General features: G+C 48.3%; 1 protein-coding gene across 10 annotated transcripts in view; it reads left to right on the top strand.

Moving 5' to 3' along the window:
* NLRC5 (NLR family CARD domain containing 5) overlaps nucleotides 1-20403 on the top strand; it is an 80946-nt gene that overhangs the window by 24906 nt on the left and 35637 nt on the right. For 9 of the 10 annotated variants that reach the window (XR_012509275.1, XM_074370697.1, XM_074370696.1 and 6 more), the window contains 13 exons: nucleotides 2054-2360; nucleotides 3171-3227; nucleotides 8541-8609; nucleotides 9766-11440; nucleotides 12569-12652; nucleotides 12794-12877; nucleotides 14229-14312; nucleotides 14431-14520; nucleotides 15150-15209; nucleotides 16658-16723; nucleotides 17184-17267; nucleotides 19147-19230; nucleotides 20170-20259. Coding sequence is in view for 9 of the 10 variants with exons in the window: in XM_074370697.1 (XP_074226798.1) it covers nucleotides 2066-2360; nucleotides 3171-3227; nucleotides 8541-8609; nucleotides 9766-11440; nucleotides 12569-12652; nucleotides 12794-12877; nucleotides 14229-14312; nucleotides 14431-14520; nucleotides 15150-15209; nucleotides 16658-16723; nucleotides 17184-17267; nucleotides 19147-19230; nucleotides 20170-20259 (2822 nt within the window). In the remaining variant the exon portion in view is untranslated. The remainder of the gene's footprint in view (nucleotides 1-2053; nucleotides 2361-3170; nucleotides 3228-8540; nucleotides 8610-9765; nucleotides 11441-12568; nucleotides 12653-12793; nucleotides 12878-14228; nucleotides 14313-14430; nucleotides 14521-15149; nucleotides 15210-16657; nucleotides 16724-17183; nucleotides 17268-19146; nucleotides 19231-20169; nucleotides 20260-20403) is intronic. The other variant, XM_074370699.1, reaches the window with a different exon arrangement.

Here is a 20403-nt window from a genome sequence, read left to right as displayed (position 1 = left end):
CTGTGAACAGCCCTAATGCCCACCATGGAGAATTAGTTACAGAGCTGGGACGGGAATGCCAGTCCCCTAACTCTGGGGCTGAGGATCCTTCTACTATAATCCTCTGTTTCTAAGGCTGTTCCCCACAGACGTTCACAACAACCAATAATGATATAATGTGCTTTTTCTCCCAGAGATGGTTATCTTTAAGAAGCTTAATGTCTTATCCCAAGGGGATAGAGCACTAATGGTGGAAACAAAGGCATCACATTAGACTGGCTGGAGGATAATTGAGTTTGAAGAACTTGCCCAGGAATTATACCATCTCGGCACCCCTCACTTCCACCTGGCACCCTGCTGCCAATGATTTCTTTATGAGCCGCGTGGACTTTGGAAACTACAGCCCAGAAGAGAAGCCATGCCTTAGGCCATGGCCACATCCTTGTGCCAAGATCACACAAAGTGCAATGACTTAGCTCTTGTCTGGTGCCATCTAGGGCTCCAAAGCCTTGGAAATTAACTGGCCTGAGAGGCAAGAAATCTCAGTTCTGAGTCTGGCTCTGCCGTGGACTTCCAGTATGACCTTGGGCATGTCCTTTACCCTTCCGTGGCCTTCATCTTTCTGTCTGTTCCACGGGGATGGTGATCCCTGCCCACCCCTTGGACTTGAGCATGCTTCATGAATGCTAAAACTCTGTGCCTGAGTGAGGAGTTATTGCTATTAGTCTGGTTGGGGAGGGATGACTAGAGGGGACTGGGGACATGTGCCCAAAGGAACAGCTGGGTCTGAACCCCAGGACACAGAGTCCTTGTCCCAACTTCTGGGAGTTGGTGAGACTGGCTCCTGGATGGCCCTCCTACCCTTTTCAGAGTTATAAGTGGGGCCTCTGGAGTTGTGAGGATTAGATGAGACACACAAAGCACATAAAACAAATGCCTAACACATAGTAAGTGCCTTCTGAATTTTTGCCTTTGTTACTAAGGAACTAATGCCAGAAAGTAGATTTGGAGATGTGATAGCATATTCCACTATGTGATGGACAACCAGTTAGTAATTAATCCCAACTGTTGGACATTTGCTTCCGGTTTTTACCTGTTATAAACAATCTTGCAGTGCATAGTTTTGTAATAAAAATTTTTATGTGCATCCATGATTATTTCCTAAGGCTAGAGGGCTAGAAATGGAATTGCTGAATCAAAGGGCCTACATACTTTTCAGGCTTTTGCTATGTAAGTGTCCCTTATCTTATATTAGTACTCCTAATATAAGTTATAAACTGGAGAGTTCTGGTTTAGAAGGGGAGAATTTACTGAGCCAGAGGGAGATAGAAGAGGGTTTATATTAGCTAGGATTAGATTTCACTGTGGGTAGCAGAAAGCCCTAAGCAACAGTGCTTTAAACAGAATAGAAATGTATTTCCTTGTCATGGAATAGAATTTCAAAGTCAGAGTGTCCAGGACAGGTGGAAAGTTTTTCCCTCCACCTTCCTCAGCACTGGCTTCCACTTCATAATCCAGCATGGCTGCCCAAGGTTCAGCCATCACATCAACATTCCAGCCAATAGTAAAAAGTAAAGAAGAATATACAACGCTTCCACCTATATCCCATTGGCCAAAACTTTATGACATGGCTACATCTAAGCACAAGGGAGGCTGGAAATACAGTTTATTCCAAATGACCAGGGGATATTTAGGGGTTCTAACACTAAGGAAGAAGGGAAGGACAGATCTGCAGGGACAACTAGTTAGCTCAGACAGAGAGCAGCACAGATGTGCCCATGGAAACAAGAATGAGTAAAGCTCGTCAGAACTCCATCCACGGGGGATGAATTAGACCATTCTAGAGCCAGGACACAGGCACAGATTGAGGGGGAGTGAGGGGATGCAGAAAAAGGAGATTAATTTCTGAGACCAAGCTCTGGGCAATGGCATTGAGACTCCACGGAGAGGCCTCTTCTCTGTCTTCTTAGTCTATTCTCTTCCCTCAGATATTGGGGGTGGGGGTTTGCTTCTCCTCCTGGGTTCCCCCCAGCTCACCTGCCTCCCAGCTCACCTGCCTCCCTGGTTCCTGCAGGGCTGGCTCCTCATGGACCCCATTAGCCTCCAGCTGGGCACCAAGAACCTGTGGGGATGGCTCGTGAGGCAGCTCAGCAAAGACCCAGAATGGCTGAGTGCCAAGGTGAAGTTCTTCCTCCCCAACATGGACCTGGGCTCCAGGAACGAGGACCCAGATCCCACAGAGAGGGTCATCCTACAACTCAGCAAACTGCGCATCCAGGGCCAGGCCACCTGGCAGGCATTCATCCACTGCGTGTGCATGGAGCTGGACGTGCCGCTGGATCTGGAGGTGCCATTGTTGAGCACTTGGGGCCACGGAGACGGTAAGAGTGGTGGCCATGAGAGGCACAACGCAGCCAGCTAGCCCCCGGGTCGTGGGGAGCCAGAGGCCCAGGCAAGGCTGGGACCCACCTGAGTCACACAGAGATGGTGTGGCCAAACCAGGAACAAAATTCGATGTTTCTATGCACTTCCCAGAGAAAATGGCCTAATGCCACCAAATCTGCTGGGGACCTGGAGGACTCCTACTTCCACCTTGTACCACCCTAGTTGCCCAGAAAGGCAAGATGTAGGCAGAGAAAGGACCAAGTGACTCCTTCCTGCCCAGAAATTCCAAAGAGCCAATAATGCCCAAGAGGTTTCTTTTTGCAACATGGTCAGCAGCAGTCACAGGGAGAGCTCTCTGACCTCTACTGACAGGCAGGCTGATTAAACTCTGCTCTGTGAGCACTTCTTGGACTCTGTTTACACAGCACAGAACACTGAGAGGCGATGGTGTTCTTGGAGAGAAAGTGAGAACTCACTCAGGAAGTCTACAAGGCAGAGTGCAGGACAGGTGGGGTGCACAGTGTGATACACACATCTGCGCATGTGTGTATGCATGCAGAAACACGTGTGCGTGCACTCATGTATCTGTATGTGCACAGACCTTTAGATATGCACACATTTCTGTCCCCAGGTGCCTTCAAGGCTCACCATCATTTGTGCCATCCACAGGTCGCTGAGTGTAGTTTATTTCTCCCTTGCTGGGACCCCACCCTGAGGGATGAGCCCTGAGCCAGACATTGGGCCAGAGCTGGTCCCAGGGCATCCTCGCTCATCCCCGTAGTATTTTATCTCCTCCTGTCTTCCAGGGTTCCTCCAGCTGGAAGCTGGTGAGGAAAGCCAACCTGATTCTCAGCTCCAACCTGGTAAGGCCTGGGGTTAGGGAGCAGGATGGGTGGTGAGCATGCTAAGTCCCCACCTCAAACCTAGAGCAGGCAGGCTGATGGTGGCTGGTCACAGCTGTTTCCCATAAAGCAGCCTCCTCATCCCCTGACCCATCTGCATCCCTCCCAAGCCCCTCCCCACGGCTCCCAGCATCACCTGCACCCTCTCTGTGCCCCTCAAGGCATTGGCCTGTCCTGATACCTGTTCCTGGAGGCTGAACCAGGAACCTCCTGGGAGAGTCTAAGTTTGGCAGCCCTTGGCCACTGCCCGAATCCTCTGTCTGGTTTCACTAGGGAAGTCTGCTCTTACCTCCCTGTTCCCAAGCCTCAGGGCCTCATGCTCCAGCCCCACAGACTCAGGCCCCTCACCATTTGGACATCTTGGGCCTGGCATTGACCTACGGACTGCTGTCTACACTAAAGGAACCTCTGACTGCTTTTCTGATAGAACGCAGAGGTCGGTGCTCTGGATAAAATAGCCCACCTCACTGGTTCATGAGCCACACTCTGTTCAGAGCATCTCTCTCTCTTTTTTAAATTGTGGTAAATTACATTAGATCAAATCTACCATCTTAACCATTTTTAAGTGTACTGTTCACTCACATTGTTGTGGAACCATCACCACCATCCACCTCCATGACTCTTTTCATCTTGTAAAACTGAAACTTTGTATCTATTAAACAATAACTTCCCATTCATCCCTCCCTCTGGTCCCTGGTAACCACCATTTACTTTCTGTTTTTATCATTTTAACTACTCTCAGTACCTTGTATGCAAGTGCCTTGTATTTGTCTTTGTGTGACTGGCTTATTTCATTTAACATAATGTCTTCAAGGTTCATCCATGTTGTAGCATATTGCATACTTTCCTTCCCTTTTAAGGCTGAATAATATTCCATTGTATGGATAGACCACATTTTGCTTATCTGTTCATTCATCAGTGGACACTTGGGTTGCTTCTACCCAATAAATAGCTTGTTTAGCTATTGTGAATAATGCTGCTGTGAATATAGGTGAACAAGTATATCTTCAAGACTGAGCTTTCTGTTCTTTTTAGTAATTCCAGAATCCAAGGTCATATAGTAATTCTATTTGTTATTTTTTAAGGCATCTCCATACTGTTTTCCACAGCAGCTGTGCATAAGGGTTCTAATTTTTCCACATCCTCACCAGCATTTGTTGTTTTCTGGTTTGTTTGTTTGTTTGTTGATAGTTGCTGTCCAAATGAGTGTGAGGTGATTTCTCATTGTAGTTTTGATTAGCATTTCCCTCATGATTAGTGATGTTGAATATCTTTTCATGCGTTTATTGGCCATTAATATATCTTCTTTAGAGAAATATCTGTTCAGGTCCTTTGCTCATTTTTGAATTAGCTTATTTATTTTTTGTTGTTGTTTAATTTTAGGAGTCCTGTATATATTCTGGATATTTTTGCAAATATTTTCTTTTAGTCTGTGGGTTGCCTTTTTACTCTGTGGATAGGGTCTTATTTTATGAGAATAGAAAAAGAGATTATTAGGGTACACTGCCATAGACAGCAGTGGGCCACACAGATGAGAGGTGCCTTTATGAGCCCCGAGGCCAGTTGTTGGGGTGTTTTATAAGGTAGGGTGACAATGTGCATGATTGGCTTGTGCATAAGTCTCTGATCAGTTGCAAGTGAGGGAGGAGGTCTAGGGTCTGTGAAGGGCGATGGGGTCTATGACTCTGATAAGGTGGACTGAAACAAGCCAGACTGAGCTATTGTGACATTAGGCATTACTTAGAGCTATTAGTTTGTTAGGGCAAACACTCCCAGTGAAGAATGTACTTTATCTGTTGAAGGATCACAGGCAGACATCTGAGACCCCAGAAATTCGGGGAACTTTGAAGTTAGCTCAACATTCCCCCACTGAGAGATTTGCAGTGACAAATCTTTGGAACAATGGCAAAGGTCTCATCTTCCATATCTACTTCCTGCTGAATGAGGGTTGTCACACTGTCCCTACCTATCATGCCAGCCAGTCTGGGGTTATGGGGCCCCAACATCCCGGCAGCCTTAAAGGTGGGAGCAGAAGGAGACCCCAGTGGTGTCCAAGGGCTGCATCACCAGGATGTAGGTTTGGTTCATGGCAGCAATCTTGGTAATAGGGGTATATTTGTTCCTAAATTCACAGATTTTTTTTAACTTTTTTTTATTGAGTTGTAGTCATTTTACAATGTTGTGTCAAATTCCAGTGTAGAGCACAATTTTTCAGTTATACATGAACATACATATATTCATTGTCATATTCTCTTTCACTGTGAACCACCACAAGATCTTGTATATACTTCCCTGTGCTATACAGTATAGCCTTGTTTAACTGTTCTACATATGCCTGTCAGTATCTACAAATTTTGAACTCCCAGTCTATCCCTTCCCACCTCCCTCCCCCTTGGCAACCACAGGTTTGTATTCTATGTCTATGAGTCTGTTTCTGTTTTTTTTGTTTGTTTGTTTGTTTTTTAGATTCCACATATGAGCGATCTCATATGGTATTTTTCTTTCTCTTTCTGGCTTACTTCACTTAGACTGACATTCTCCAGGGACATCCATGTTGCTGCAAATGGCGTTATGTTGTCTTTTTTATGGCTGAATAGTATTCCATTGTATAAATATACCACATCTTCTTTATCCAGTCGTCTGTTGTTGGACATTTAGTCTGTTTCCATGTCTTGGCTATTGTAAATAGTGCTGCTATGAACATTGGGGTGCAGGTGCTAAGTTCATGGATCTTGGACCTCAAAGAGAGACAATTATTTTTGTAAGATAGGAATACAACATAAAAGTAGACAGATACCAAGATAAATAGCTAAACCCAATAAAAACAGAGAACAGAAATTTGAGAATGTCTGAAAAGAAAGAACTTATCCCTTTAGGGATCCAGGAAAAGGCATTGGAGAACCAGTCAGAGACCTGTTTAGTGATGAATTTGCTGTAAGCATTGGCATACCTGACATTTTGGAGGTCTAAATACAGCACTCAGTACATATAACTGTGAATGGGCCCCCTTGGGTGGGACGTGAAGAGCCATGTGGTTTTGTAAGACAGCTTTCCATAATGGCTGAAATAGATTTTACCGTTAATGATCTTAGTGCTTTTCTAGATATGAGGAGAGTGGGATGAGGTCTTTTGATGTACAGATTTTTTAATTTTTATGAATCCCAGTTTGTCTATTTATTCTTTTGATCTCTGTACCTTTGGGGTCATCTCCAAGAAATCAATGCCAAATCCAATGTCCCAAGCTTTCATCCTATTTTTGCTTCTAAGTTTTACTGTTTTGGGTCTTACATTTAGGTCTGTGGTCCACTTTGAGTTAGTTTTGTATATGGTGTTAGGTAAGGGTCCAGTTTCATTTTTTTTTTTTTTTTTTTGCATAGGGATATCCAGTTATCCCAGCACCACTTGTTGAAAAGACTATCCTTTCCCATTGAATGGTCTTGGCACCCTTGTCATAAATCATTTGACTGTATACATGAGGGTTTATTTCTGGGCTCTCTGTCTATTCCATTGGTCTAATGTCTTTGTGCCAGTGCCACACTGTCTTAATTATTATAACTTTGTGGTGAGTTTTGAAATCAGGAAGTACAAGTCCTCTAGTTTTGTTCTTCTTTTTCAAGATTGTTTTGACCATTCAGGGTCCCTTGAGATTCCATATAAATTTTAGGATAGGTTTTTCTATTTCTAAAAAAAAAAAAAAAGTCATTGAGATTTTTGTAGGAACTGCACTGAATCTATAGATCACTTTGGGTAGTATTGACATTTTTAACAGGAGTAAGTCTTACAGTCCATAAACATGGGTTGTGTTTCATTTATTTATGTCTTTAATGTCTTTCAGCAGAATTTTGTTGTTTTCATTGTACAAGTCTTTCACCTCTTTGGCTAAGTTTCTAAGTATTTTATTCTTTTTGATACTATTGTAAGTGGAATTGTTTTGGTAATTTCCTTCTCAGATTGTTCATTGTTCATGTATAGAAATGCAACTGACTTTTGTGTGTTGACTTGGTATCCTGCCACTTTGCTGAGATCATTTATTAATTCTAACAGCTTTTTGGCAGAGTCTTTAGGGTTTTCTGCATATACGGTCCTATCACCTGCAAACAGAGAAAATTTTACGTTTTCCCTTCCTATTTGGATACCTTTTATTTCTTTTTCTTGTCTAATTGCTCTGGCTAGAACTGCCAGTACTATCTTGAATAGAAGTGGTGAATGCAGGCATCCTTGCCTTATTCCTGATCTTAGAGGAAAAGCTTTTAGTCTTTTACCATTGAGCACAATGTTTGCTGTAGGTTCAGAACCTATATTTCTATGGAAGTATTGACTTTTTACTTATAGCTGTTCATGGCAATAACATTAATAAGCTTTAACAGAAAACATCCATCCCATAATCCTAGCTCCCCAACAAATCAAAACTGTTCAGCCTGGTACCTGGTCCCTCTGTTCCTTATCACCAAACTGGCATAATTGTCACATGGCTGTGACCAGGTCTGATTGATATTTAGCCAGTAAGTCCCTTGTTAAAATATTGAAATACTCTCACACTGATTCCAGCCCCTCTTTGGGACCCCTGACTCTCCCTGCAAACCAGCAACTAAAAATTTAACACCTGGCAGGGCAAGGAGTCTGCGCCAAGCACTGTTTTGATTGATCCCTAGTGCCTGGCTGTAGGAGTGTCCTTCTTAAAATTCTTCCATAGCCTTCTTCCTTTCTTCCTCTTCTCTTTTCTGTTTCCCCTTCCTTCTTGTTCTCCTTCTTCCTTTTTCCCTTCCCCAACCTCTTCAGAAAGGCACTAAAGCAACTCTTGAAAATCCATGCAAGCAGGCAAGCACCCATGAAACCAGTAAGAGAAGTGAGCAAATGTGGAAGGTGTGAAATAAGGGTGATAAAACACACTGGTACAGGAGGTGGGGCACAGGTCTGGCCAAGCCTGTTGGAAGCTCCACTTTTCCAACCAGCAGTGGCCTTGACAGAGCTGGGTTCTTTCAGAGCCATTTAACACTCGAGGCTGCTGGCTTTGGGCCCTGCTCCTTGCTCCTGAACTGGAAGATCCCCAGGCCCAGAGCTGCCAGCCCTCTCACTCGGGCCTGGGACCCCTCTGCAAACAAGCTGATGTTGATGCAGCCTTTGTCTGCCGCCTACCTTTGCTCAGTCCCCAAGTGTGGATATATTTGTCTGCCTGCTACCTGTTTGTGGAATGGAGCTCCCTGAAGGTGCTGGGTACCCCCTCAGCCTAGGCACCCAAACCTCACCTCTTACTCCTTCCTTCATTCTTTCCAGGCCTCAAGCGGCCTCATCAGAGCTGTGGGTCCTCACCTCGCCCAAAGCAGTGCAAGAAGCAGCAGCAAGGTGGGTACCAAAGTGGAGAGGGACCCGAACATAGGGATTGGATTTCCTTGGGCCAAGGACACAGATCCTGGACTCTGTCCCCTGCTAACAGGCTTCCAGGAGCCCAATGACTCTTGTCTTCCAGGAGGGAAGGAGTGGAGGTCCTGGGTGGGCAGAGGAAAGAGCTGGATCTGGCAAGGAAGTGCCTCTCCCCACAGGCCACGAGGGACTTCTCCAGAGGTGGCTCAGCTGAAGGGGCTCAAAGCATCCCAGCAGGTGGCAGCTTCATCAGCCAGGCTCTTTCAGGGATAGTCCCACATCCTCAGAGTTGAGGGAGCTCCAGGCATGTGACAAGCATGACCTCAGAACTGGGCTCCTTGACTAGTTTAGGGCTGAGCTGGATACCAAAGCAGAAGCCCTGGGGACCCCTAGGGAGACAGGAGCTGCTGAGGACTGGCTAAGTCAGGAAGTGTAGAGGAGACAGAAACTTCTCTCATTCTCCACCAGTTGTCCCACTAGCTGGAAACCCAACCACACTGGGCATAGCCAAAGGATTCACAGCTGGTCAGAGGATTCACATCTATATAAAACAGGACACTGCCTCAGGCTCCCCAGTGGGGATCTCCAGTATTCTGCTGCATTGGCCCTGGGCCTTCCCTGGGGCCACCCAAGGTCTCCCAAATGACCCAGAAATGAATACCAACACCTGGTGCTGTAGGGGCCCAGTTCCCAGAGTTCTAATTAGTCAGTGCCTGAACCCACAGGATGTTAGTGCTTACCTCTGGGCATCACAGAACTGAAATATTGGGGAGGAGTGTGGGTTACTCAGATTTCACAATAAAAGATTGTTCTGATAAGATATTACAAAGGAAGGGCTCCCCCTCCCCTCCCCCATCTTATTGAAAACTTTGCACCACTCACCTTGTTGCAAAACCAATATAGCATGATCCACACTTACTCATTCATGCTTCCATGTGTAAATGGCTTTCAGAGCCTGTGATTCTGTAAAACCAATTCTAGGAATTTGAGTGGCACAAGAGCCCCTATGTGCTTTTGCTACCCTCCCCCATACATACATAGCTGCAGCTACAGGCTCCCAATAACCTGATACTGGGGAGAGAGGAACTGGGGGGCAGGGAGGCCTCCGGCCCTGATGCCATTTTATTGCCCCCTGCAGAGTTGGCCAAGAAGTACTTGCAGCTGCTGAGGACTTCCACCCAGCAGCGCTATGGCAGCAAGACTCCGGGGCCGGGGCAGCCACTGGCCTTCCACCAAGCCTACATCCCTCCAATCTTGCAGTGGAGCCGGACCTCAGCGCCTTTTGACACTCAGGAGGGGGCTGTTATGGGGCACCCCAAGGCAGAAGATGGCACCAACGTGAGCATTCGGGACCTCTTCAATACCAAGGCCGACAAGGGCCCGAGAGTGACGGTGCTTCTGGGGAAGGCGGGTATGGGCAAGACCACACTGGTGCACCAGCTCTGCCAGATGTGGGCTGATGGTCAGCTGGACCGCTACCAGGCCTTGTTCCTTTTCGAGTTCCGCCAGCTCAACCTCATCACAGACTTTTTGACACTGCCCCAGCTCCTTTTTGATCTGTACCTGAGACCCGAGGCGGGCCCCGAGGCTGTCTTCCAGTACCTGCAGGAGAATGCTAACGGAGTCCTGCTGATCTTTGATGGGCTGGACGAGATCCTCGACTCCTGCTCCAGCAAGGAGACTGCCGATCCTGAGGCCCCAGTTTCAGCCCTCACCCTCTTCTCCCGCCTCTGCCGTGGGGCCCTCCTGCCTGGCTGCTGGGTAATGGCCACCTCACGTCCAGGGAAGCTGCCTGCCTGCCTGCCCACGGAGGTGGTCACGGTCCACATGTGGGGCTTTGACACACCACGAGTGGAGGAGTATGTGAGGCACTTCTTCAGTGACCAGCTGTCCCAGGAGGCGGCCTTAGCAGAGTTGCAGGCAAACAGACGTCTCTGGAGCATGTGTGCGGTGCCTGCACTGTGCCGAGTCACCTGCCTCTGCCTCTATCGTCTGCTCCCAAGCAGCTCTCTAGGCCAGTCCGCAGCCCTCCTGCCCACCGTGACTCAGAACTACATGCAGATGGTGCTCACCCTTAGCCCTCAAGGGGTCCTGCATGTGGAGTACCTGCTGGGCCTCGGGGAGGTGGCCCTGAGGGGTCTAGAGACCAGGAAGATTATCTTCTCTGCAGGAGACATCCCTCCACCCATGATGGCTTTCGGGGCTGCCCTAGGCCTGCTGAACTCATTCTGTGTGTGCACAGGCCCCGGGCACCAGGAGACGGGCTATGCCTTCAACCACCTCAGCCTGCAGGAATTTTTTGCTGCCCTGTACTTGATGGCCAGCCCCAAGGTGGACAAAGATTCAGTCACCCAGCATGTCACTCTCAGTTCTCGCTGGGTGCTGCGGACCAGCGCTAGACAGGACCTCTTAGATCACCTTCTCACCTTTCTGGCTGGTCTGGCGTCCTGTGCCTGCCGTCCCTTCCTTGGCCTCCTGGCACAGCGGGACGAGGTGTGGGTGGGTACCAAGCAGGCAGCAGTTGTGCAGGCACTGAGGAAGTTGGCCACCCGCAGGCTCACAGGGCCAAAAGTTGTAGAGCTGTGTCACTGTGTGGGTGAGACACAGGAGCCTGAGCTGGCCAGCCTCACAGCCCAAAGCCTCCCCCATCAGCTGCCCTTCCACAACTTCCTGCTGACCTACGCCGACCTGGCTGCCCTGACCAACATTCTAGGGCACAGGCATGCTCCTATCCACCTGGAGTTTGAGGGCTGCCCCCTGGAGCCCCGCTGCCCTGAAGCCCTGGCAGGCTGTGGGCAGATAGAGAATCTCAGGTGAGAGTAAAGTCAGGGGCACGGGGGAGGACCTGAGGAGATCCCTGGGAGAGATCTGGACTTTTGGGAGAGTGGAAACCAGCCAGTCTGGAGACTCCTGCTGAGGGAGACTGAGTAAGAACCTCAAATATCAGAACAAATAGGCCCCCACTGCACCTTAACCTGTGACACAGTGAGGAAGCTCTGTACCTGGCCAGTAACTCTGGAGTCCAGTTAGATCCCATCTTGTCATGGTTCCTAGATTCTTTCTCTCTCTCTTTCTCTCAGTCTTGGGCTGGAGCATCTGGTCCAGGCTGTGCTGCTAGAGCCTGTTTGGGAGGTGAGAATTCTACCAGTGAACCAGCAATTCTGCTAGAGCCTGTTTGGTTTGGACAAGTTATTTAACCTCCTCTCAGCCTGAGTTTCTTCATCCCTAAAATGAATCAGTAATACCTACTTCAAAGGGTTGTTGTGAGAATGAGATGAAATAATGCATGAAAAACACTTCTTAGCACAGTTCTTGGCACACAGTAAAAGCTCAGCATGTGTAGTAGCTAGAGAGAAAGGTTAAGCTGCAGTAACAAAGAATCCCACCCCCCTCTAAATACAGTAGATTGAATAATATAGAATTCTATTTCACTCTTACGGAAGACTCAGAGGTAAGTGGTCCAGGTCAGTGGAATAGCTCAGCTCCACATGATCATTCAGGGACCCAAGTCCCTTCCACCATTGCTACATCATCTCCTTGGGCATCTTGATCTGCATGGTCAAAGCTAGGACATGGAAATATCTGTGCTCTGGCTTGGGGGAAGGGAAAGAGAGCATGGATCAGATGTGCCCAATGTGTTAAAGCCCAGCCCTGGAAATAGAATTCCAGTGGTGAGAATATAGTCATATGGTCACACTGAGCTGTAGGGGAGGCTGGAAAACACCACCTCTGGCTGGGAAACCGTGCTCCCAGTTATAGCTACAGTGGAGAAAGGGTTATGGTGGTCAATTAGTGTCTGCCATAATATGTATTTGTTACTACTATAACAATTACGACTGCTATTGCTGTTACTGTATTAAGTTCCATCTGTCGGAGGAGGGGATGACCACTAAACCCTGCCTACAATTGATCTTCTGCCACTTTACGTCTTCCTGTGGCAGCTTTAAGAGCAGGAAGTGTGGGGACGCCTTTGCTGAAGCCCTCTCCAGGAGCTTGCCAACAATGGAGAACCTGAAGAAGCTGGGGTGAGCCAAGGGTTGAAACCAACACAAATCCTCAGCTGGGGATGCCTGGAACTCTCCTCCCTCCCCTCAACCCTACACAGGGCAGATTTCTGGTCTACCCATCCCCATTCCCCATCCTCACCATCTTTACTTACACTGTAGGTTAGCAGGAAGTAAGATCACTGCCCGAGGCATCAGCCACCTGGTGCAGACTTTGCCCCTCTGTCCACAGCTGGAAGAGGTCAGGTGAGTGATCACCAGGAGGGCTCACTGGCTGAGGGGAGGATTCACTGCCCAGGTCCCAGGGCCCCCCTGGGGTCTGGACTGGGTCCTGTATATTCCATCAAATTCTGGCCAGTACTTTTTCAGTGAGACCCAGAGAGGGGAAGTATCAGTCTGAGAACTGAGTGGGCCTGGATCCAAACACAAGACTCCTAGAGACCTCAGAGAAGTGCTAACATTTTGGGCCATCTTGAAGGAGCTTGAGTTTTGAGGGTCCCCCTCCTTTTTCTGTGACCCTGAGAGAAGGGATGGCAGTGTGTAGACAGGTACCAGGTAGGTACACATAAATGCATGAAACACACACATACCTTCACATTCATGCACACACACTTGCATGTGCCTGCTCACTTAAGTATATGCCCCACGTACATGCCCTTGCATGCACACTTAGATCTATATCCACGTCTAAACACATATGCACAAATATACTCCTGCCCTGTGTCTGTGATCAATGGCCTGAGAAGGATGGGGCCAGGGATCCTTCTTAGCAGCTCCCTGGCAGGACCACTGCTACCTTGTATGGCACCTTTATGAGATTTAGAAAAGACACCCTTCCATCCAGGCAGATGCATCCAAGCAGATTCAGCCTAGCACAGTGTGCACTGCTTGTTGAGTGGTGCATTAGCCGGACCAGAGCTCTGCTCTGTCCCCTCTGCTGTTCATGATCACTCTGGGTGATGGGAGAGAAGATAAAGGTCATTCTCAATAATCAAAGAAAAATAAATGTCAGTCAGTTTTGACATTTCTAAACCTTTGTCCTGAGCAAGTGATCACATGCAAGCACCCTCACACTCTTCAGCTCTTCTCTCCTTCCAGCTAGGAACCCAGGCAGGGCTGGTGTGGACCCCATTTGACAGGTGGGGAATGTGAAGTCAGAAAAGAAAGTGCTTGGCCTAGGGCTCTGGGTGAATCAGAGTCAGAGAGGAGGCTGGAAGCAGCTTCTCCTGCATCCCAGTCTGCTCATCACCTGGGAGCCAAAAGGCCCTAATGAACTCAGGGCACTGGTACATCCCAGACAGAGCCCAGAGAGCAGGGCACTGGGTCCCTTCATCCCACCTCATGAGGCCTTCACAGTTTATCATGTGGATCCCTTGAGTCACCAGGCAGAAACTCCCCCAAAGGGACCAAATAGGGACAGAAGTGAGACCAGCAGAGGGCCTTTCCTCCTAGCTTGGCCTGCTGGATACCATGATGTTGTTGTGAGTCCCTGTCTTGTGTCTCCTGCATGAGGGTGGCCATGCCTGTCACCTGCCAACTGGGGCTCCCAAGTCTCCCAACCCCACTGCTGAGGGACTGGGCCTTGATCTTCCTGTAGCTTTCAAGACAACCAGCTCAAGGACAGGGAGGTGCTGAGCATCATAGAGATACTTCCTTACCTGCCTCGGCTCCGGAAGCTTGAGTAAGCAGTCTTCCCATTGCCTCTGCCTGAGTCACCCTCCTCCCTTGACAAGCAATGAAAGTCTGGGGTGGATGGGATGGGGGATTCACTCCTGACACCTTTGCCACAAATCATGCAGCCTGAGCCGCAACAATATCTCCGTATCAGCCCTACTCTCCTTGACAAAGGTGGCAGTCACATGCCCTACCATCAGGATGCTACAGGTCAGGTGAGCAAAAGGGGTGGGATCCTGGCCTTCAGAGTCTTGGGAAAGGGAATGAGAATATGGAGGATGGGAAAAGGAGGAAGCCACTCGTCTGTAAGACCTACGTGTGCTTGCCTGAGTCTGTTTTATTCACATCGGTATCTCCAGAGCCTCCCTCTGGCCTGGCACCTCGTACTCAATAAATAGTGAATGAATGGAAAAGTAGGTGGATAGTCGGATGAATGGATAAGGGAATGAATGAACCTGTCTAGCAAGAATAGGCAGAGCGAAGGAATCCTGAGTCGCGTGTCGCTCTCCGTGGTGCTGAACTAGCGTTGCCTGTTAAGATCATAGGGTAGGTTAAGTTCCATGCCTCTTAATCCTAAAACACTGTGTCTCCTATAAAAACTCTTAGCATTCCTAATTTTATTATCTTTCTTGTAAAATCTGTCTTCCTGATTTTTTTAAACACTCAGGATTCATCAAGCAACAACATAGTCACAATTTTTCATGTCTCATTTCAAGCATTTTTGTCAGTCCTCTTGTTTCTCTGTCAATTACAGAATCAACTTTTCTGGATATTTGGGGCAGCAAGGGGGTACGCGGGGAGGGGGTGATGTACGGGTTTCATGGCTCGGTGTCTGACCCTACAGGGAGGCGGACCTCATCTTCTTTCTTGTCCCACCTGCAGAGGCGGCTGCGGAGCTACAAAGGTAAGAACTGAGGGATCAGGTAGGTCTGGGCTCATCCTGAGAAGCAATCTGAGCTCAGACAGTTGTGGGGAAAAGTGGCCAAAAGAACTAAGAAGAGCTGGAATGTGGGAACTCTTCTTGCCACTGCTGCCCTGAGAAATGACTTACTTCTTGGAGTTGGCCAAGGACTTAGCTTCCCCTAGTGTCTCTGGACCACATCCAATTCCTGTGGTTAGGGAGCATCCCCAGAGATCTCAGAGTGAATCAGACCCTTAGGGAGGGCATGAAGATATGGTGAGATTGGCATTATTATGTAGAGAAAACTCTTCCAAATTAAAAAAGGGAGGAGGCAGTTATGGTACCAACATCTTAAAGCTGTTCCGAGAATTAAATGAATTAATATATTGAGAGTGCTTAGAACACTGCTGGCATCCAGTTGGCACTCAAATGCTGGATATTCCAGCTGTGCATGGATTCCAGCTTGGCCAGTCCTGTCTGGGCAGAAAAAAAGGGAAGTTGCCTTCCCATTAAAGAACTTCCTAACTGTGTTCCCCTCACACCCCTCCGTGGCTGAGACTCAGAGTCAAATGAAGTTGTATGTCCTTGTGCAAGTCCTTTCCCTGCTCTGAGCCTCAATTTCCTCACCTATACAAGGATTTGGAGGACCAGAGTCTTTACTCTCTGTTTGTCTAGAGCTGTGATGCCCAATACATTTCTACTAGCCACATGCAGCTATTTAATTTTATATTAATTAAAATTAAGTCAAATGAACATTTCAGTCATTTTAGCCATATTTCAAGTGCTCAGTGGCCCTGGGTGGCTAGTGGCTCCCATCGTGGATGAAACAGATAGAAAACATTTCCATAATCGTAGGGGGTTCTTTTGGACAGCACCAATCCAGAAGTCTGTGAAAACCCACAAAATCCCAGCTTCCCTGCAGCCCCCAGTCCTCCCCTGGCTCAGCTGGGGAGAGCCTGGAGATGCTATGGCTTCCCCACAGCCTGCACCCACATACAGCCCATGCACCTGGCCTTCTGAACTCTACAAATGGAGACTAGTGCATCTTAGATAATAGCAGGTTCTTTTTCCTAAGATTCAATTTTGTGCCTACGGCGGGCACTTGACCATGTATCATCTCATTCAGTCCTTCAATCACTCTATGTGTTAGATATCATCCACTTTAGAAAAGAGCAAATGGAAGCTCCAGTGGGTGAAGTGACTTGCCCAAGGCCACACAGCTATATACGGCAGAACCAGAACTTGAATAAAGGTCCCAAGTGACCTCAAACCTTTTGTTCCTGCTGCTTTGCTGAACAGCACCTTCAGTACCTTCAAACAACAGTCTTTGTTACTCACTTACTGTGGGTCGTGCTACAGGGTCTTCAGCCCCTAGAAACCAAGGGAAGAGGTTTGGTCCATCAGGCCCTGGACTCCTGAGCCTGGGCCAGTGTGTGATTTGTTCTTGCCAGAGACCCAGACCTGCAGGAAAATGCCAAACAGAGGAAAGAGGCTCAGAGGAGAAGCCTGGCACTCAGGTACTTCAGTGGGATCTATTGCCTTGAGGGGAGGGATAGGATATCGGGGGAGGGTCCGCTTTCCAAAGGAGGCATAGCAGGGGCAGGGAAAGGACATGAATAACCCATCCTGGCCTGAACAAGGAGCATTTGTCATAACAACAAAAATAGCAGCTGTAATTTAACAGACCCTTGCTATGTACTGGCCACTATGGTATTTTATATCCGTTACTTCATTGTAATCTTTTGAAAACCCTGCAAAGAACACATTATTAGTCCTATTTATTAAAGGAGGAAACTGAGTTTCAGATAGGTTAGATGCCTTGTCCAGGGTCACCCAGCTACTAAGAAACAGGGTCAAGGTTAGACCCAGGTCTGTTGGCTTCCTGTGTCCCCTAGCTCCTGACAGCCGCACTCAGAGCTAGAGGAAGCATAGTGTAGCTTCTTACCTTGGGTCTGTCTGCTCCCACCCCTACTGCAGGCTCCAGAAGTATCAGCTCAGGGTCCATGATGTGGAGATGCTCATAGCCCAGCTCCGGGAAGGTCCATACCTGGATGAAGTGGAGTGAGTATCATGGGACAGGAGTATCCCAGTGTCACTGGGACAGGAGACAGAAGGGAGGGCAGCATAGGAACAGGCCCAGCTTTGAGTGGATGGTGTGGGGAAGGGCACGCTGCTTCATTAAGAATTTGAGGGAAGCAGATCATCATAATAGCTGCCACCATGAGCACCTGTCCTGTACCAGGTGCTTTTACATATATCCTCATTTAATTTTCACATCTGTGCAATATAAGTACTGTTACTATGCACATTTTTTAATGCACGATTTATAGGAGAGGAAATTAAGCCATAGAAAGGTAAACCTGCTCAAGGTCACACAGCTAGGAAGAGTCCAGGCCAGGGTTCAGGCTCAGAAAGTCTGGCTCCTAGCCTGATCCTCATTGTGATCTGCAAAGCAGAAACCTCACCACACCTAGGACTGTCTTCCAAACCACAGCCCTCAGGGTCCCCTCACCCAGCCTTCCTCCCAGACTAGCACGAGGTGACCTCTTTTTAAGCTGGAGAAATTCCCATGATGTCCAGGTCCTGGGCAGAGCCTTTGAGAGCGGGGCTTGGGGATTGGTGGAAGTCCTGTTACATCATTAGGAACGGACCCCTGCCAGGACTATTCCAGGAAATCAGATGGGCGTGAAAATGGGGTGATGGAATATGATCATGTATTTTGAGGTGAGTCACCCCACCCTAGGGCAAGATGGACAGAGTGAGGGCTGTCTTGGTGCCCAAGGCTTGAGCCTTGACCTTGTCCCATTGGGAGAACCAAGGCTGGGTTAGAAGGTGGTTTTTTACCAAACTCACATACTTTCACCCACTTTGCCACTACAAGGCCCGTCCCTCCCCACGGTGTTCTCACCTGCAGTAAGGCCCCATCACCCACCTCATTACACAGACCAGACACCTCTCAGTCCCCTTGCCCTCCCCAATAGCCAGTCCATCCTGAGTCGACCTACCCCATTCTCAAAGCCATTCTCTTTGCTCCATCCTCTTTTCATCCACCTCCTTAGTCCAAACCTCTCGCATCTTTCACTTGGATGACCCTGTCAGCCTCCTCACTGGGTTCCCTGCTTCCACCCCGGCCACTTCCACCTGGCAGAGTGCAAACTGCATGTTACTGCTGCCTGCCCCCTTCGCTCCTTCCCACTGCTCAGGATAAAGCCCAGATCCTAAAGTCCTGTGTGATCCAGAACCCTGCCCTCAAACCCACAAGCCCCTTCTGACCCCACCCTCACAATCACTTTTCAATCCCGACATGCTGGCTTCCTTTCAGGTCCTCAAATGTGCTATGCCCCAGGGCCTTTGTGCTGTTCCTACTACAAGGAACACCCTTCCCCCATCTCTCTCCCATCTCTTACCTATTGAACTCCTAGTATTTTTAGCAAGTAACTCAAATATCATAGAAGCCTTCCCTGGTCTCCAGACTAGATCAGATGCCCCTGTAAGCATGGAGCTCATCACAAGGAGCAGTTATGTAGGTTGTAGCATAAGTAAACTGACTGTACTTCAGTAAAAATATGTTTAAAAAAAAAAAAGAAAAAGAAACAGTTGAGGATGGGGCCTTGAAGTCAGGCTGGCTGAGTTTAAATCCCAGGTCCAACTTTGAGCAAGTGTTTTAACCACTCTGTACCTCGGTTTACTTATCAGTAAAATGAGGATAATAATAGTGCCTACTTCATAGGATTGTTATGAGGATTCAATATCCAATAATTGTAAAAGCACCCAGGACAGTGCCAGGCATGTAATACCTAATCTTTCAACGTTTGTTATAATTAAGGTTCATTTATTGGCATGATGCTTTGACTAAAGTCAATGAGGGACTGTGTGAATGCTGGGAGTTGAGAGGGAACCCCACCCTAGCAACACAGGACATCACACCCCTCTATCTCAGTCTCTCAGGGAACCAGCTGGAAGATGAAGGCTGTCAACTGATGGTGGAGGCTGCATCCCAGCTGCACATCACCAGGAAGCTGGAGTGAGTTGCCCACCCAACTGCTGGGTACCAGGGAGGGCCCAGGAGAACCATAGTTCTGGCTCAAAGTCATCCAGAAATAGTGCTGTTCCACTGACCACCACTAATTTCTCCCAACTCCAGCTGGAGTGGTTATAACCATTACCTTTGGCATGAGCCACTTAGTTCCAGTTATTAAAACCCCTTGCACACGTAGAACATGTTCACCAGACATCAGTAACCTGTGTTCCAGCTTGTCCTGATAACAACCCCAGGGTGGGGTGGGGCGCAGTGTTGCATTAGGGTATTGGGTGGATGGGTGCTGGGGTGTTTGGTTGGGATGTTGGAGTGGGAAGTGGCATGTTAGGGTGGGGACATGGTTTTGGGGTGAAGGAGTGGCTTGTTGGGGTGGTGGGATGGAAAGAAAGTGTGGCTATTAGGTGTGCTGTGGTCTTACATGGTGTGCTGGAGTTTGAGTGGGATGTGTTGGGGTCTTAGCATCAAATGTGAGTTGGGGTGAGGGAGTGTGGAGATTGTGTTAATAGTGGTTTAGAGCCTTGGCTTTGGATTTAAATTCTGGCTCTGTCAACTGAGTAGTTTTGTGACCCTGGGAAAGTAACTCAATGTCTTTTGGCCTCAGCTTACCCATTGGTAAAATGGGATTAAAAATGGTGGTTATTTTATCATCAGTCCAGAAAGCTGAGGATCAGAGAGGCAAAAATGGTGAGTCAGTTCTCACTGCTCCAGCTGGATAGCTTTAGTCACCGTGTGGGACAGGGAGTCATATGCCTCTTGGCTCATCCACGTGGGTCAGAATCCTTTGAAATCCCCTGATTAAGGATCCAGGACATTCCAGGAGTGACAGCCAGCCAGCTGCTGAGGCCAGGAGGAGAGGGCTGGAGCTGTCTGGGGCTGAGGACTTCAGCCACCTGCTGATGGTGGCCTCTCACCTCCTCTCCACAGCCTCAGCGACAATGGGCTTTCTGCAGCCAGGGTGCACTGTGTGCTCAGTGCAGTGAGCACGTGCCAGACCCTGGCAGAACTACACATCAGGTAGGAACTCCCAGTGGACCACCATCACCCACTCCCACTTCCAGCCGGAGCTCCTGGCTCTCCTATCATTCTCTCCGAACCCTTGGAATTCTTTCTGGCCCCAGGTCTTTGGGACCTGTAGCGGATGCCTTTAGTGCCCTCCCA

This window comes from Camelus bactrianus, chromosome 9, assembly GCF_048773025.1.
Source record: "Camelus bactrianus isolate YW-2024 breed Bactrian camel chromosome 9, ASM4877302v1, whole genome shotgun sequence".
NCBI lineage: Eukaryota > Metazoa > Chordata > Mammalia > Artiodactyla > Camelidae > Camelus > Camelus bactrianus.
Note: the sequence above shows the minus strand (reverse complement) of the source record. Positions and strands in the feature narration are given on the sequence as shown.